This window comes from Ceratotherium simum, chromosome 20 (genome assembly GCF_057802395.1).
Source record: "Ceratotherium simum simum isolate JZ-2026a chromosome 20, ASM5780239v1, whole genome shotgun sequence".
Classification (NCBI taxonomy): domain Eukaryota; kingdom Metazoa; phylum Chordata; class Mammalia; order Perissodactyla; family Rhinocerotidae; genus Ceratotherium; species Ceratotherium simum.
Window position 1 is genome coordinate 15,092,668 of NC_141919.1, and position 18,785 is coordinate 15,111,452.

General features: G+C 39.5%; 1 protein-coding gene across 5 annotated transcripts in view; it reads right to left on the reverse strand.

The window, feature by feature from the left end:
* PCSK5 (proprotein convertase subtilisin/kexin type 5) overlaps nucleotides 1–18,785 on the reverse strand; it is a 442,283-nt gene that overhangs the window by 204,470 nt on the left and 219,028 nt on the right. For all 5 annotated transcript variants that reach the window (XM_087444465.1, XM_014794699.2, XM_087444466.1 and 2 more), the window contains exons 11-12: nucleotides 3,639–3,756; nucleotides 1,558–1,746 (exon numbers count right to left, since the gene is read on the reverse strand). In XM_087444465.1, coding sequence (XP_087300591.1) covers nucleotides 1,558–1,746; nucleotides 3,639–3,756 — 307 coding nt within the window. The remainder of the gene's footprint in view (nucleotides 1–1,557; nucleotides 1,747–3,638; nucleotides 3,757–18,785) is intronic.

Below are 18,785 nucleotides of genomic sequence, written 5' to 3' on the forward strand. Positions count from 1 at the left end.
CTCCCTTGAGGTCAGGGTTGGGGGTGAGAGGATGGGGGCGTGGAACTGAAAGTTTCAACCCTCTAATCACACAGTTGGCTTCACTGGCAACCAGCCCGTCTTTAGGTGCTTTCCAAAAGTCACCTCTTTAACATAACAAAAGACACCTTTGTTGCTCTCATCACTTAGGAAATTCCAAGGGTTTTAGGAGCTCTGTGCTGCAAACAGGGACTCAGACCAAATATATATTTCTTATTATAAATCACAATATCACATGGTAAAGAAAAGGAAAAAAAAAACAGCAGAAAAAAGGCTTTCCCTGGCTTCAGTAACAACAGCTGGTGTGACCTCCACTAATCTTGTAATTGCGCATCTGAAGGCCTTGTTTGCTGGAAAGAAGCATCAGGCAGGTAGTGGCAATTACCTGGCAGGTGGCAGCTGAGACCTCTGTCTGCAGAGGGAGGAGGGCCTGCCCAGCCATCTGATGCCAAAGCAGCCTTCCGTTCTTTGCACCTGCATATACTTATTCTGGCAAAGCTGTGTTTCATAAAGCACTAAGCCCAGGTTTCCCCATGCCCTAATGCAAAACATTAGGTTTTAAAGAAGAACACAAGTTTACAAGGCACAGAAGTAAAAGGCACTTGAAGATTTCAGATTCTGTACTCGTAGTCACCGTCACCTGGAAATGCTACTGCTCTCTCTTTTTTCACTGTCCTACAGCAGATGAAGTTTGGGGATTTTAAAAGCAAATGGCAGTGGACCCAATGGAGCAAAAGAAAACTAGTGCTAGAACATTCTGGCCTTTGAGCAGGATCTCGGCAATACAGTTACCTGCTGGAGAAATGTTTGGAGAGAGTGAGGAGAAGGGAAGAGGCTAAGAAGAGAAACTGAGTGCCCTCTTGGGCAATAAAGACTAAAGGGCCAACCTTTGAAACAGGAGTCAGCAAACTACAGTCCTCAAGCCAAATCCGGCCCGCTGCCTGTTTCTGTAAATAAAGTTTTATTGAAACACAGCCATGCCCATTCATTTATGCTGTCTGCCGTGGCTCTTGCACTCTAACGGCAGAGTTGAATAGCTGCGACAGAGACATGGCCTGCAAAGCTCAAAACGTTTACTAACTGGCTCTTTGCAGAAAAAAAATTGCCAACGCCTATTTTAAAACAAAGAGAATTTCCTTTAACTTTGGAAAAGGCTTGGGCAAGAGAATTCAGCTAATCTGTAACAAATGCCAGCAGACACTTAAGGGGAGCAGAGAGAATCTCAGAGGCCTAAGGAGTTAGTGTTCTGCATTTCCTTTTTAGGATAAATAACAACAGGTGGCCTTCAATTTTTCTGCAGCATCCTTTCAATATAACCCAACTATTAAATGTCATACTGTTCCATGCCTACAGATTCCAGGCAGCTTCATACCCTCTACTTATGTATGAACAGCAAGAGCTATGACTGTCCCATCATGACATCTAAGTGTCCCCTCAGTTCTGAGGGTGGTAAGTAGGAGCAGCTGACCCTTTCTTCCCCAAAGGATAGCCGAGTGTGGGTTGCCCCTGCACTCTGCTGGGCAGAGGCCATCACTGTACCTGTTGGCCAAAAGCTGGGACCTGGTTCCTGAGGGTGAAGTCAGGTAGATGGCCAGGTCTCCCCTCCTGGGGTGGGTGATGGTTATGCGCACGACTACATGTTCTAGGTAGTTGACATGGTGGTTCGGGTTATCGGAGCAGCCCGAAGCTTTGTAGATGGAGCGCACTGCACTGTTGGGGCGAATTGTCCTGCAAAAGACAGAGAAGGAGTTTGAGCAAAGTACATGACAGAGCTCGGCTGAGTGACCCTGCAGGCCTGGAATGATAATACGATGTAATGCAAGGAGCTGGTCGCTGGATACTAAACAACACAGTGCTGCCACCCAAATGACTGGGTCACTTAAAGGATTAACACTGGTTACGCAGTGGGAAAGAGGCAAGTGACAGGAAAGGGGGAATTAAGGTTCTTGTACCTTCATGCAGGTAGGGATATCAAACTTGAGAGTATCACTTTGTTAAACTGCAGATTGCTGGGCCCTGGCCAGCCCCAGAGTGTCTGATTCAGTAAGGCTGGGGTGGATCCCAGGAATGTGCATTGCTAACAAGTTCCCAGGTGACAGGTTGCTGATCTATGGAATACACTTTGGGAACCACTGATACAGGGTACTGTGGTCCCTTGGAGGCCCAGGGATTAGCACGACCTTGGTTCAAATCCCTGGTCTACCATTTCCTTGCTCTATAACCCATGGGCATACTCTTCCCTCTTGCCTACAGGTTTCTGTCTTCTTTGCTAGCTTCCTCCTGTGCCACTGTCCCCCTTGAACACCAGGCTCCAGATACACTGGCATCCGTTCAAGTTCTGGGATAAGTCAAGTTTTCCACCTCAGAGACTCTGCGTACACTACTCTGACTGAAGGACTTTTTTGCTGCTGTTCATATGGCTGACTCTCCCTCTTCCTTCGTGATCAAAGCTTAAATTTCACTATCTGAGACCATCACTGAACAACAGGAAAAAGATGCCCCCCACTTCTTATTTTCCACCTTTTTTATTTCCAACATTCACTTATTATAATTTGTAATTATTATTATTTTTTGGCTTAACTCCCACTAGACTGTAAGTTCTACATGGGCAGGAAGCATTTCTCATGCCCCTTTGTATCCTTCATATCTAGCTCAGTGCTGAATAGTCAGTAAGTGCAAGAAAAACAGTTACCGAATTGGTAAACAAATCTGTGAATGAGTAAACAAAAATTCCCTCTGATCCCATTTCCTTATTTGTCAAACGGGAATAACACCCAAATTGTTATAAAGTTTTAATAAGAAAGCACACATGGAGTTTCTAGCACTTAGGTTGGCCCATAATAAGTGCTCAATAAATACTGGTTAACTCTTCACTCCTTTATTTTTTTTTCTCATTCTTTGCCACAAAAAAGTAGAATGGAAAAAACTCCCAAAACTTTAGTCCACTTATTTCTGCTTCCTAACAAATGTCCTCAAGAATTATAATGGCTCTAGTCTCATCACAAACCAAAGTTGTTAAGTATTTTTCTGAGAGCTAACTCTCTAAAAAGAAAGCCAAAAGCAAAATACTGATAAAATCACTAAGATGAATCCTATTCTTTGGATTCAGCACCTAGGAGAGACTTCACACTATTGCTTGGTAAACCCTGTCAGCACAGCCTCTGAGTTTGTGCAGCTGAAACAGGGGAATGGGCCCTGAAATCGCTGAGCAAACTGCAATCTCATTTACTGTGCATTGTGCACTCTTTGAAGAACTACATGGTATGTAGTTAAGATTCCAGAATATAAGGTTTGGTTTTTTGGAGTACACTGCCTTATAGAGAATACTCATACCATCAAAAAGAAATACTGACAGAGTAGAAACCTTAAGAATGCCCATCTGTAAGGGTTTCCTCAAATCTCCTTTTAAGAGATGTCTTCTTTTAAGGATCCTTGGGTTACACTAGTGTAGATTTAATAGCTTAGAATCCTAGACATTCTATTAGAATTTTATAATTACAGTAGGAAAAAACTACACAAGTTTTTAGCTTCCATGTGCAACAAAGGGCTGTCTCGAGCACTCGTGCTGGCCTGCTCTCTTCCAGGGCATTGTCATGCTGTCTGCTTGGAGAAAACATTACTTGATTTGTCGGTCTGTGCTCTCCACACACACGTGCTGCTGGGGAACAGTGGTCCACTTCTCCGCCTCCATCACCATGGCTTCTGCATCCATCAGTCCAAATCCATAGAGATGGCTCACTACGGAAGGCAAGAGGCGGTCAGCTTCACCGCGGTGAGCAGCAACTTATGCTATATATGTTTAGTTATAATTTTACTCAGCAGAGAACCCACACACATCCCTATGGGATCCTAGCTTTCTTTTTACCCATAATTTAAAAAACAAATAAAACAAAGTAAGTATACAATCATAGCAAGAAAATAAGATGGATATATATTATGCATTGATTACGTATTATTACTAGTAACACAACTACCAGTTATGAATTACTACTACATGACAGGCACTAGTCCGTATTTTAACATTTAATCTTCCCAATAATCTTAAGATGTTAGTGCTTTTATCATCATCATTCATGGAGGAGAAAACTGAGGAACAGAGAGAAACTTGGCTAAGATTGACTAGCAATTCAGTGGTTGAGCTGGATTGTAACCCACGTAGTTTTGCTCCAAGGCCTTACTATTAACCCTTGTATTCAGGTGATGACATCATCGATTTTGTAAGATAAAATAATTAATAGTTTTAAAGAGAAGTGACGATATATACAACTTCTCCTAGTGCAATAAGAACTTACATGCAAGAATTACCAATTTTCTGACATATCTAGTACTTAGATTAAATATCCCAGAAGACATAAATTATTACCTTTTGTCTAGCTTATGAAAAATTTATTAAACCTTATGCGTGAAATATTTGGAGGCCTCTAGACTTTTATGCCAGCTTCTTATCCTCAAATGTTGTAATCTTTTAGTTCTCAATGAGAATACCTATTGATCTAAAGCTGAATTTGACATAACTGTCTCAGAAACTTCAATTACATATGGGACTATTTTAATGATGATACAGCAAGATCTACATGTGCAGTTCTTTCTAAGAATACTTTAAAATCCCAGCTGAATACTTAAAATCTCCACTTTCTACTAAACTGTCTCGATATCTTTATAAACACAAAGTCATACATGTACCAGATTTGTTGCTTAAAACATTTTTCCTTGTAACGTCAATTACTTTATGCAAAAATGTCTATAGCTGCTCATGCTTATGGATTATTTAAATACTTCAGCTTGAAATACAAGATTTTCTATGATAAAGTCCAATTCCACTTTCAAAACAACCTCCTCACCAAACCTTTTGCTTTAGCAAGGTCACTCCTTTACAGCTCCCAGTCATATCTTGCTTTCTGCCTCACTACCTTTGCTCATGCTGAGCCCTTGGCCTGGAATTCCCTCTCTTTCACTCTGCAGAATTAAACTCTACTCTTACAAGTTCCTAAAGGCCTAGTTAGTCTATCTTCTCCTTCTTGAAATATTCTGTGACCAATAAAAGTCAACAGACATCTATCTACTGAAATTCAACCATCTGAGACCAGTGAACTTTTCTCCTTTCTAGTCCTGTATCTCTAATTAATTTGTCAGTATATCTGCCCTTCTGCTCATCCCTTCATCCATCCACCCATCTACCCATCCATCCAACCATCTATCCATCCACCCACCTATCTATCCCATCCAACCAGCCAGCCAGCCAGCATTTCTTGAGTGCCTTCCATGTGACAAGCACTGTATTACTCACTGCACTTGCTATCTGTGCCATCAGTTGAATTGCTAATAATTAACTCTCTGTCAGCATATGTCTTTTTACCCTAACTGTATTATAAACTGCTTGATGGTAGGAACTAGGACTTATATTTCTTTATGTGTTCCACAGGACTTAGGAGAACTTTATACATATGGGAGGAAAAAGAAATTATAGCATATAAAAAAGGAAAATTGTGCTAGGATTCAGAAATACTGCTCTATTTCTGCTATTTACTAATCACACAATTCTTGGCAAACAGGATAAAATATCTAACCCACAATTTCCTTCATTTGGGATATTGTCTATCCCATCACCATTACTAAGTATTATTATATGTCCCATGTGAGAAAATCTGTGTAAAAAACGATACAGTGCAAGGGCTCATTATTATAACATCAGGTACTCAGCCAGACAGGACATACTGAATAAAAGTGAATAAATCTACTTAGGTATGGTGAGGATATACGTAGGATTTTTATATGTGTACATTTGTAATTTTTATTATAAATGATTTTTTCTTTTTATTCAAAAAGTAATGCACGTTCATTGTAAAAACTTGTAAATACATCCAGAAAAGAATAAAGAAAATAAAACTCATCAATAACCTCATCACAAATTGGAAAATGCTATTAACAATTCTGTATATTTGGTTTTAGTTACATAATAAGATGTGAGGCAATTTTGCCTCTTTTATTAAAAGACACAGAGTGATCTACATGATACAGGAGAAATATCAAGTTTGGGCTTAAGGAAACCAAATTGTGGAGATCTTTTATTAAAGTTCTTGTAAATTCTATGTTCTCACTTACCACTTAACCATAGCCTATATCATTTCATCATGAACATTCTAACGTATTTTCTTTCCCTGGAGGAATTGAAATTATTGCCAAAGATGCTATGCCAGGCTCTCTAACTCTGCACAGTACCCCAAAATCTCCATGCAAGTATCAAGTGGTTTTAAACCAGCACAACTTATCATTTTGTCTCAGTTTAGGGAAATAAGATGAAAGATTTGATTGGTATGTGCGGGTGGGGAAGAGAGTGGGTAAGGGCCTGGGGAGGGCAAGGGCTTTCAATAGTCTGCAAAACTGGGGCTGCCCAGCCTCCAGCTCAGCTGCACTGGCTGCTGCTCTCCCCACCCCATCCCCAATAACTGTCAACCCAATAGCCATTAGGACATAAATTAACACATAGAGTCATCAAATACAACAAACACTTCATGCCTGTTAAACAACCACTTGAGTTAAGTAGAAAAGCACCTTTGAGTCTTTATGAAGGCCATAAATTTGTTTCCTTTTCCGATTCCATTCCTATCCTCCAGAGACAATGTCTATTCATGCAACATTCAAAGTAGATGTTCAGAAAAGAGGCTGACCAGCTCCAGTTAAACTACAGGCTGGCAGGTCAACAAAAACACATTTATATTAATGGCATATTAATAAATGAAGGAATTAGATTACATCAGTGAAGGGCATTGAGTCAGTAATGGAAATTTTTAGTATTTTAAAATACTGGAGGGCCGGCCCGTGGCTTAGCAGTTAAGTGCGCGTGCTCTGCTACTGGCGGCCCGGGTTCGGGATCCCGGGCGCGCACCGAGGTACCGCTTCTCCGGCCATGCTGAGGCCGCGTCCCACATACAGCAACTAGAAGGATGTGCAACTATAACATACAACTATCTCCTGGGGCTTTGGGGGAAAAAAAAGGAGGAGGATTGGCAATAGATGTTAGCTCAGAGCCGGTCTTCCTCAGCAAAAAGAGGAGGATTAGCATGGATATTAGCTCAGGGCTGATCTTCCTCACAAAAAATAAATAAATAAAAATTAAAATACTGGAAATTGTGTATTTGTCCTCAATCATGATAAACAGCCTAAGAAAATAATGAAACAGATTTCTTTCTTTTTTGGGGTGGAGGGTGCTGGCAATATATCAACTCCATGTATTCTGATTGGAAGTTATTTATTTGGTTTTTGGTAAATACTAATGAGAAAATAATTACACAATGAGTAATTACACAATGAATGTGTTGGGAAGATAAACTCCTTCAAAACATGGTGTCAACAGGGGAAATAGCCATTAAATAGTTTGGAAGCATTAATATTTTTTTTTACATATAATTATAATTGACCTATAATAATTTTTTATATAGTTTTCATACTCTAAAATGACCTATAAATTCAGAAACACTGATCTTTCTTTTGGTGACCATTTGAGTCAAGTCTGTCTTGCCTCTCACACTGTTACCATGATGGGCCACAGGCAGTATTTCTCTCCTGTGGCTGCAGAGCACCTGGCTTAGAAGAGAGCTTCCAGAAATATTTCTGAAGTGAATGAATGCAACGGGTAGAAAAAATTTTATTTAATTCACCAAGTAACATAAAGTGTTCCCAAGAGAATTGTAAGGGGAATTAGGAGGTCTGTTCTTTTTATTACTGACTCCTATAAAGTCATCATTAACACTCAAAATTTATTCAAGTATAGAGCCAATATTCACATTCTAAAAATTTACGATTATAACAAATATGCCATGCAAACAACTGGTTGTGACACGGCCATTCCAAAACTAAAGTAGTTTTATTTACGCACATTGCTCATGCCAAGCTCAGGGCAAAATTTGAGCCTGAAAATAACTTTATGACGATCAAGTGGAACACTTTCTGTGCAAGCACTGTGTAAAATGTAAAATGCTATGAAGTTAGAGTACTATGATGTTGGTGTCAACAGAAATCTAAACCAGTTCAAACAGAATTTTTCATTCCTATAAATGTGGGCAGCAGATATTCAATTCATAGTTTGATTAGTTAAGATTCAAAAATCAACATTTAGAAAGACATTGAGGAATACGGCATGTATACAGAGTAATTAAAGTTCGTGAAGCAAAGTTATGAGGTATATTTCAGAAAGTAAATCTATTTCTTGGTAGAATGATGTTGGATAAGCTTAATAAAGGGACTCTGAAAAACCTGCATAACATTCTACTTGTTCCATTAAGGCTGCATGACTATGCAGATAAGCTCACAAAAATGGAATTGTCTTGTGTCAGAAGTATAGCTAGTTTTTATTCCAAGTTATCCAAAGGCTTCCCTGCTTGGACCAGTCAGAGAGACACGAGAAGGCAGGAAAATAGATAATGTTCTCCAATAGGTATATTTTCATTTTCTGATGAGACCAGAAGTATTAAAAGGAGCTAATTGTTAAGCGCACAAGTAAATGATTGCATAGTTTGAAAGCAGACACAGTTCATGTAAACAACCGTTCCAGCTAGTAGGCCTAAAAAGTTCAATTCTAAAGGAAAGCTATAAAGCTCAGCAGAAAGAAAAAATGCAGAAGTTTCTGAGCATAGGAAGCTATACTCAGGGACACTTGGTCTACTTCCATCTCTTTTAGTGGACTATCCTCACTGGAGCCAGCTATTTTAAATCTTTTTTTTAATATTACACTGAATGGATATTTTATGATGACTCTAAAATGACTATCAGGAAAGCACTGTATATATAATAAAGGACTTGGTAGTTAAAAAAAGGGTTTTTTTTTGTTTTGTTTTTAAGGTTTTGAGCTTCCTGAAGGAAGGCTACTCTGCTACCAGCTGTCAGATGTACAGACACTATTATGCAGCACCAGCGTAAAACAGGACAAACAACAAAAACTCTCTACAAGTAGCCTATGAGAAATTAAAAAAATTTTTTTTTCTCTGAGGAAGTTTGCCCTGAGCTAACATCTGTTTCCAATCTTCCTCTTTTTTCTTGAGAAAGATTCACCCTGAGCTAACATCCATGCCAATCTGTCTCTATTTTGTATGTGGGTCACCACCACAGCATGGCTGCCAATGAGTGGTGTAGGTCCGTGCCCAGGATCCACACAGGGGCCGCCAAAGCGGAGCGAGCCACACTTAACCACTAGGCCATGGGGCTGGCCCCCGAGAAATTTAAAATTTCGCCTATAACCGAAAAATAATGAAACTGACAGCTAGCCGTTACTGAGTATTTAATATAAAAGTACAGCCAATTTCTTGCATTAAGGAAATAATTTCTTATGACTAGTATGACTGAATGTCTGCCTTTCTCCAGAATTGTCCCGGTTTTAGCACTAACAGTCCTCTGTCCCAGGAAACTCCTGGTTCATGGGGGAACCAGGAGAGTGGCCACCCTATGTGGAACTGAGATGGTAATGCAATGCTATTGCAGAGTGGCACAGAGCTCTCACATCTTTTAATATCAATGATCTAGTAACTGGAGAGTATATAGGCATCTGAACTTATATTTATATTTGTTAACATGCCTATCATCACCAAAATGTGAAATATAATCGATAAATTAGGTTAAATTATTTGATTATTAGAAAGTGTCAATTTGAATACACTTCAGAAATATGAGCTAATAATTTATCCCCCTAATTATTATATCACTCGTGGGTCATGGAGCACCTACTATGTATTCAACACAGTGAGGGTCCAAAAGAAACAGAAAGTGATCTGTGTTCTCAGTCAGGCAGGGGGTGAGTCAAGAATAACTGTACGATTTCACTAAGAAACAATTAAAAGCACTAACAGTGTCATCACTGTAAGTGTAAAAAGACTCCAAAAGAGTAAGAAATCATTAAAAAAGACAATGGATATGAAGGAAGCTAATAGAGCAGGGTGTATAGAAAGTACTCCATAAATGTTCACTGAAATTTAGAGTCAGGTAAGATGACCCAAGAGGGAAAGTCAGATTTGAATTGTGCTTTGGTGCCCACGTAGGGTTCCGTGAGGTGGAGATGCAGGGAGGACATTCCAGGGGCCAGGACGGAGCCTCTCGGTTAACTAATCATCAGGTCTGCATGTGGTTCATTGAGGCAGCGAGGAAACCAGCAGCCCTGGAGTGGGCGGCGTGTGGGGTGAGTGGTCAGCAGGGCATGGGCATTAGTGGTAAACGTGGCAGGAAATAAGGGGGTGAGAGGAGACAGTGGGAGAACTGAAAGTTAACCACGATTGTTGGGTGTCCTCTGCCATCAGCTGGGCTGTTGTTATTCTCATCTACCTAAGAGTAAACCACCAGGATAAAAGGCAGTTACGCAAATTCCTGTTTTGAGGGGGGTTGCTTGCTCTGGGGAGTGGGTAGAAACTCCGACCCTGAGATCAAAGAGCTCCTGCAGCTGTTGGAGTCCTCGCACCTTTGGGTTCTTTGATCCTCAATGTGCTGAACCACCTGCTCTGAAATAACTGCTCCCACCAGGGACCCTGCACCTCCTGCACCTATTAATCAGACCAGGCCAAATGTGCGGAATAGGAGGAGGGGGCGAAACCTGAGAGGTCCTGTGACACTTTCCTGAGGTCACCTCATGCCACGTGCGTAATGTAAATGCTTAAGTACTGCCATTTTAAAGTAAGAATAAACAGCTAAATATGAAAACATGAAATGCAAGATTCATAAGGATGAAAAAGTGGAAAGTAATGCTCTTCAGTCTCCTATGTCAGAAGTTCTACATCTAAACATCTCGACAGATGAAAGCCAGGATGCCTCCAGAATTACCCATTTCTTTCCTTTCCTTATTCTCTTTCTCCGACACCTCTCTCTCCATTATGTACCATTTTAGATCTCAGTGTGAAAGGCACATAAGCTTCTTAGAGAGAATCAGAACTATAGTTGCAGTGCTTTCTTCTGCCTCACAATGCAAAAGGCAGACTCCCTTGGGGTAGGAAAACATAGCAGCCAGCACCTGCCTTCTTCAGCATGGTTTGTTTTTATTTTTCCCTTGCTCTTCCTAAAATCTCAGGCTCCAGTAACAGCTCCAGCCAGATCCAAACATGCCAGCCGTCACCAGAGCTACTGAGGACTTGCATGTGGAAAGTTTCCAGACACTGATACTTGGCTGTCTGCAGGGTCTGCACTTCAAAGCCCCCATCGGGATGGGTTTGGTCAGCAGCTGTAGGTTGTCAGATAGACTTGTTAATACAGACAGCAGGTAAGAAGAGTTTAGGAAAACACTGCTGAGTTCTTCTTCTCCATGTACAATGTATTTCATTAGCCATGGATGTGTAGATAACACAATTTATTATATTATACATACGTATGTATAAATACATATTTATTATACTTTTTAAAAATTTACAGAATTAAGACAAGGAAATATGTTGGCCTTCTCTCAAGGGTCTCCTTCAATTTTAGGGAAAGAAAAAATGTCAAATTATTTTCTTCTTTTCTCTGGCCATTCCTCTTTTATTTTCTTCTAACATGGTTATAATAAGCATGAAATTTACTTAAGGTAATGGACTAGTATTTCTTGAATGGAAGTAGGAAATCTATTTTACCAGCTGGCAGAGATGCAGCCAGGTAGTCCAGGGCATATGCAGATCACAACTGCGCTTGTTTTTAGGAAACTAACATTGTCTGGACAGAGATGAGAACAAGATTTAAAAAATGTACTATGAGGCCCTTTGGGTAAAAGCTAATTGAAGATTAGATTGGCCATATGTCCACTCCCCAGCCTAGACCTTCTTGGTGTATAACTTGAGCAAACAATTACCAGACTGGGCTCTTGATGAGCCAGCAGACAAAATTCTTATTAGTGAATTATTCACATATTATTTTTAGATAACTCACTTAATTTTCCTTTACTTTTGTTTTTTCCTTAAATTCTCATAAGAGAAAAGAATAGAAAATCTAGTTGATATTCATTTCAAGTGAGTGCATTTTCACACTCAATGGTTAACAGTGGCTGCAAAGATATGGTTATTTCATCCATCCACACATCCATGGCTCACCTGATATGGAGCCAACACCCACTGTGAGATGAGAATTGCGAAGCACAAAGAAGAGTGACAACATAGAAAGAATTATTCCTTGCAACTGGGAATGCCATCATCTCATTGGGAAGAAAGCTAACACTTATCCTTCCAAGTTTCAAGTACTATGTAAAGCTTCTCATGAACATTCCTTTTCATTTACATAAAACTTAAATAATCTTTACCCTTAAGGGACAGTAATAAATTTTTGTAAAATCTCATAAAATAGACCACTCATGAGGATTGTATATTCTCTTAGAAGAAATAAGACTTGAGATGGATCTTAAATCCTTGAGTAAGATTTGGATTCACGGAGGTATAACTGGGGAAAAGTAATGAGACCAGGATATTTGGAATGGTGGCTTCCTCAAGAAAGCTGTGTGAGCCTAGAATCACACAGACGGATTTAATCCAGAGCAATGAGTAGCCAATGATCAAGGAAATGACATAATTTAATTGATATTCTAGAAAGATTGACCCGGCATTGGTAAATGGGATACAAAAGGGTGGAAGGACTGAAGCAGGGAACTAGTCACTTCAATGGTGCAGGCATGGGAGATCATAAACCAGGTTATGGAAATGGTGAATGAACTAAGAGATTAGATAAGAAAGGAGCCATGAAGTTTCACAACTCACACAGTGTAGGAGACTAAGGCGAAGGAAGAGTCAAAGTGAACAGCGTGATCTAGAGAAGGGTATCCCTGACGACAGAGGTACGTTTTAGGGAGCTGTTGTTTCGTAAAAGATGATGGATAGATTCTGTTTTGGAAGTTTTGAGTTTTAAACGACATAGGGAAAGCCTTGTGCAGAGATTCTGCATTCATAGTGAATGAAGTCAATGTTGAAGATGTAGAAATGAAAATGACTAATAAGGAGGTGAAACTTGTAATTGAAAGGCAGACAGGGATGTGAAAGAAAAGCAGTGCAATAAAGAGGATGTGAGAGGGAGCGAGGGAGGAAGAGAGAGGCAGAGGAAGAGAAAGAGAGAGAGCGAAAGACAAAGAGAGAGCGCCCTCCCTCCAGAGCTCTCTAAGCAACAGACCTTGGGGAATGGCCAAGGTGAAAGGAAGGGAGGGAAAGGAATCAGTCAAGTGACAAAGAAGAAGAAGGGCTGTATCTTTGCATTGCAAAAGACAATGAAGGATCTGGACTGGGCAGATGGAAAGAATGAAATCCTACAGAAAAACGAGAGGCCTCTGATTTGGCAAGCAGGAGATGGCTGAAAGTCTCCAAGAGTAATTTCATACTTTGAAGGTGGAAGTAGAAACAAGATTGCAGGGAATTACAGAGGGGCCAACAGTAAGGAAATGGCAGCAGCTAATTCAGACTACTGGTTGGGAATTTTTGGTTGTGTAAGGAAGGACAGAACTAAGGCAGTAGGATAATGGAAACGTTCTCCCTCCAAGATGTGGGATACAAAGTTTGAAAACAGAGGGTTATGGTCCAATTGACAAAAAGGAGAATGAATGCAGCTGGGAGCAAATGGCTAAGGGACTGACAAGGGGTGAGATTTTTTGAGAGCACCTCTCACAAATGGGATTCCTTATCCAAACTACAGGAAAAAAAAAACTGATCTGAGAGACTATTTCTCCATTTCTTCTAAGGATGGTACTTCACTAGCACCATTCAAACGCACAGGAGAGAAGTTAACTCATTACATAGAGTGGATGACTTGGGTCAGTGGTTCCCAAACTGCATGCACATCAGAATCACACAGAGGACTTATTAAAGCACAGACTGATTGATTGCTCGGTCCCACTGATGAGTAATTTTGAGGTAAGGCCCAGAATTTGCATTTCTAACAAGTAGTCAGTTGATGATGTTGATATTGTTGGTCCAAGGACCCCACTTTGAGGACCACTGCCTGAGGGAATTAGGGCTAGCATCTCCCTTGGAACCCCAGTTGATAAAGCCTGGTTAATTAGGCTGACGTCTCCAACATGGGGCCTGAGCCTCTGTCGGCATGATTCACAAATATCCTTCCCTTATGTCAGTAGCATAAGAACTGAAAGTTGGCTATACAGTACATCATGCCAATTATCTTTTCATATGGGTTACCACACACATTTTTGCTTTTCCTATGAAAATATTTTAAGATAAATCTATGGATGAATCTAATTCATCTATGGATGCATATCCCTCCCTCTTCAAGCACAGATTGGTCAAGATATTTCCTTCTTTGGATACACATCACTCAAGGAGTTAAGTTTCATGAATTGTTAGGATAGAATCAGAGTTTGAGTTGAGATACAAAATCATGCTCAATTACAATGCTGAAAATAGTAAATGCACTGAAGTGTCTATTTATTAATCTTACTGCCTCTACAATTGAAGTGCATTTAATACATCAAGCATGCTTCCCAAAATAACATACCTAGAAGAAATTTTATATGGGAGGTAAAAATAATATCTTATGTATGCATTTTTTAACATATTAGCTAATGAAATCTTTACAACAATTCTATTAGTAAGATACTATTATTCACATTTTACAGCTGAAAATACTGAGACTCATGAACATTAAAAGAACTCGCCCAAAGTCACAGGGACTCGACCCCAAGTGTTCAAAATCTCTATGGATTATATATGCACCCATCGATTAGTGTTGTCCATAAGACACACAGCAGGGGCTGGCCTGGTGGTGTAGTGGTTAAGTTTGTGCACTCCGCTTTGGTGGCCCAGGGTTCGTGGGTCAGATCCTGAGCGCGGACCTACTCATTGCTCATCAACCCATGCTAAAGCAGCGTCCCACATAGAAGAGCTAGAGGGACCTACAACTAGGATGTACAACTATGTACTGGGGCTTTGGGGAGAAAAAAGAAAAAGAGGAAGATTGGCAACAGATGTTAGCTCAGGGCCAATCTTCCTCAAAAAAAAAAGAGGCTCTCCTTTAACAAAAAAAGACACATAGCCTTTCTTTCAACTAAGGTACTCAAATCAATCATAATCCTCAGAATAACAAGGTAGCAAAGCGGGGGAAGTATTTTGGGAATTTATCTATATATCACAAATGAACACTGGAAGATTTTTATCCTCTTTGCCTTTTGCAAATCAGCTGCATAAAACCTACTCTCTTCTTCAAAAGTCATTAAAATATCATGTGCAGAAAAAGAAATACGTGGGGCTTGGAAGGAAAGTTAACATCTGGTCCATAACCCTTTCCCCTATTGTTGCTGAGAAGTGACCTTCTTCAGTCATTTCTATCAGGGATTTTCCCTGAGTGTGAAGATATTATTAATATGGAAAAGATACTTTATTTTATATGCATGCTTAGGCCATTTTTTTTTATTAGCACTAACCAGGCATGGAAAGATGGAAGAACGGCATTGAATGGCAAAGAGCAACTTCTCATTTGCTAACATCCAGCAGAGATCACAATACTCTTCTTTTTGGCTCTTTCAAAGATGACTCTGGAAACTTCAGGGCATACCGTGTCTTCTGGTATAACACCATAAAATGAAGCCTGTTGAAACCATTATTGGGATGTGTGATAGACGTTTAATTGCTTTGAAATGCCTAAGGCCAGCAAGATGTGAACATGTGTAAAGAGTTTGAACTGAGATTCTAAGAAAAAAAAAATGTCTGGATCTATTTATTTCACAGAAGATGAAGCCAGATGGATTCTGCAAAGTGATCGCCTGGCGTGTAACTGTACCTTGCTGGATGCAGTGGCCTTACGAAGAAACGCATAGAACTAGGGCAGGATTAATTTTCAGGGTTTCTTTTTGAATCTTTAGGTCTAGTTTATAATGCAGACCCTGGCACCAATATAAAGATCTCTTTGGATAGTAAAAAAGGGTGGGTTAAGCCCTCTTTACTAAAATTGTACTTTAAAAGATGTAATCATAAGGCCCCTTTGCCTCTTGTTCATTTGGGCGATCTTACTGATCCTGAATCAGTCTTCACAGCTGGAGCAGTGCCCGTTTACCACGGTCTCAGCATGGCCATGGCAAGTTAGAGCCCTCTGTGCCCGATGGGGGACAGAGAACTGGTGCTGTAGTCTGTGCTAGGAATACTGACGTCAGCGTCCAAACTGATATGCATATACTAAACTTCAGTGACAGAGTTTCTCCTATGCACCTCAATCACATTTTTCCCTTTCAAATTTAAAGCTCTATTCCTCAGTGGAAAACATGGCCTGTTGGGTATACCTTCATAGGACAGCTTGAGGATAATCACGGAAGCTTCAAATAAAGCCTTTTCACCACTGTCTTATGTCTGTGGTCCTGGATCCTGCATACGTCAATATTTATAAGGACTTTTCACCCCAAATATGAATCTTCTCCTATTGGCTCCAAATGAAATAATTATACATTTGAATTTGAGAAGCTTGAATCATTTTTGGACACAAAATAATGGAGAACATAAAAAGAATATGAAAAGAAAAATAGATTTGTGCTTAGCACTCACACTCCAATTTTATTTCAAAATTTATCTAGAGAGCTGGCAATAAAGATAGTGATGAAATAGTCACAGATATTGAAAAACTCTATTTGACTCCAGTAATGCTGAGCTACTTTGCTAATGAAGGTTCTGTGAATGTCACGGTTGAAGCAACAGGTGAAGGTGAAAATGAATAAAACCATCTCTGGATAGACATCTTTTAAAAGATACCCATGCCTTTGATAATTGTGGGGGAAATTACAACAGAATTGCATGCAGCAGGGCTGCCTATGTGGGACCTACATGGATTAGAGAAAGGTGACTCTTTCTTTAAGGTGGACATCATCCCCCTCTGGGGCACATGGCTTGGTGAGTGGATCACAGGCCGGATTTCAACCTCCACTCAACCCTTCTGTTTGGCTCTCTTGTGCAGTTAATAACTTTTGCAACCAACTATGGTAGCTGTATCATACAATCAGAGACATTTCTTGCTTTTTGAGCTATCTCCTCTGATTCTTTAGTCATATGTGGCTAGAATTCAGTGGGAGTCTTAGCCTTCTAAGATACACAATATTGAACTCGGGAACAAAGCTGGACACATATCTTCTGCCTTGGCTCTGAAGATACGTCTGAGGGTAAAACATGAAAAGAAGCAAACGATTTACAGACAAAACTATCCCACACGGTATATTAAGAAAGCAAATATACTGTAGTCTCTGGCACGTTCAAAAAAAGCATCTAGGACTATAGATGATTCTAAGTTTGCTTCGTGGCCAAAAAAAGAATATTAATATAAAACCTAAGAAAAAGTCATTTATACACTATAAATGCTTCTGTCCGTCTACCTGCAGTGGTGTTAACAGCAATTCAAGAGGCACATGGGAATTATGTGACTTGCTTTCTCTAAATCTCTGCAGTCACATGGCAAATAAAAAGATTACAACTGTATATGAAAAAAATTCAAATGTTTGAAGTTAAGTGGCTTTTTGAAGGTCATGGTGAATAATAATAAGCAGTGAAAAGACTTTGGTCAAAGGAAATTAGTGAAGGCTTCTCCAAATACAATTTCTGCCTGACATTTCTGAAGAAGCAATCTTGTCACCACACCCTTTGCCCTGGGTTTATTAAAGAGCCACTTCAAAAAGCATTTCTTTCTCTTCTTTTTTTAAAAAAGGAATTTAGCAAAGATGATTCTATATCCCAACTCTATCACTCTCCTCATTTAGAAGGAGGCCAGGAGATGATAACAATTTTTGCTGAATGTCACAGTCCTTAAGATCAGGAATATACAATTGCATACTAAGATAAAATAAAATGATCACTGCAGGAGAACTTTCATCCATTTTAGCAAGTCAATTTCTTATATCCATGTCATTTTGTATGACATATCATAGGACCAATGGATTTATACCATCAGTTTAAGAAATAAAACTCTTTCTGACATCAGACCAGCAACTAGAATCAACTTGCTTGAAAGTCATTACTATTATCCAACTCACTTTCTCAAATCACTGCGGTGGCTCCAAAATGTTTTTCAAATCAAATGAGAACTCCTAACTCTAGGATTCAAGCAGCTTTGCTGTCAGTTTCCTTTAAATTACTTTCCTCATCACACCACAGTTGCCCTTTTTGCACACTGGGCCCAATCTCTTCTCCCTTAGCCTGACCGTGTCATCATAGCTGTCTCATCCAGTTTTAATCCTCAATCCTCCAGGAAATGCAAATAAACAAAATAATGCATCTGCTTAAGCTGACTAACCAGTCTAGAAACTATTTCTATTTCAGACAAGCTTCAGTTCCCAACAGTTAACTCTAAAGTTCTCAAACATCTTCCACCCTCTTATTATATTTATTTATGCTTCTGATCTACGTAATTTATGTGATATTAATATAATTCATTACTATCAGCAGATTAAGCTCTTTTCAATACTTTCAAGCCCATTTATTGTTTATTGAAATCCAAGTAATCTTATAGAAAAACACAAATAAGGAAGTTAACTATTTATCCAGAATCATCAACTAAAATCATTGACAAATGAAAACAATAACCCAAATTAGACAAAACAGACTAAAAAGATGAGAATAGAAGTGTTAAAAGAAATATGTGAATATCAAGTAGCGAGTCTAAGATTTGAAAGTGATAATGAAACTAGTTTCATTTCTAAGCTACACACAGCATTTTTTTTTTATAATTTTTTTTTTTTTTAACTTTTCCCCCAAAGCCCCAGTAGACAGGTGTAAGTCATAGTTGCACATCTTTCTAGTTGCTGTACATGGGACTAGGCCTCAGGATGGCGGGAGAAGCGGTGCGTCGGTGCGCGCCTGGGATCT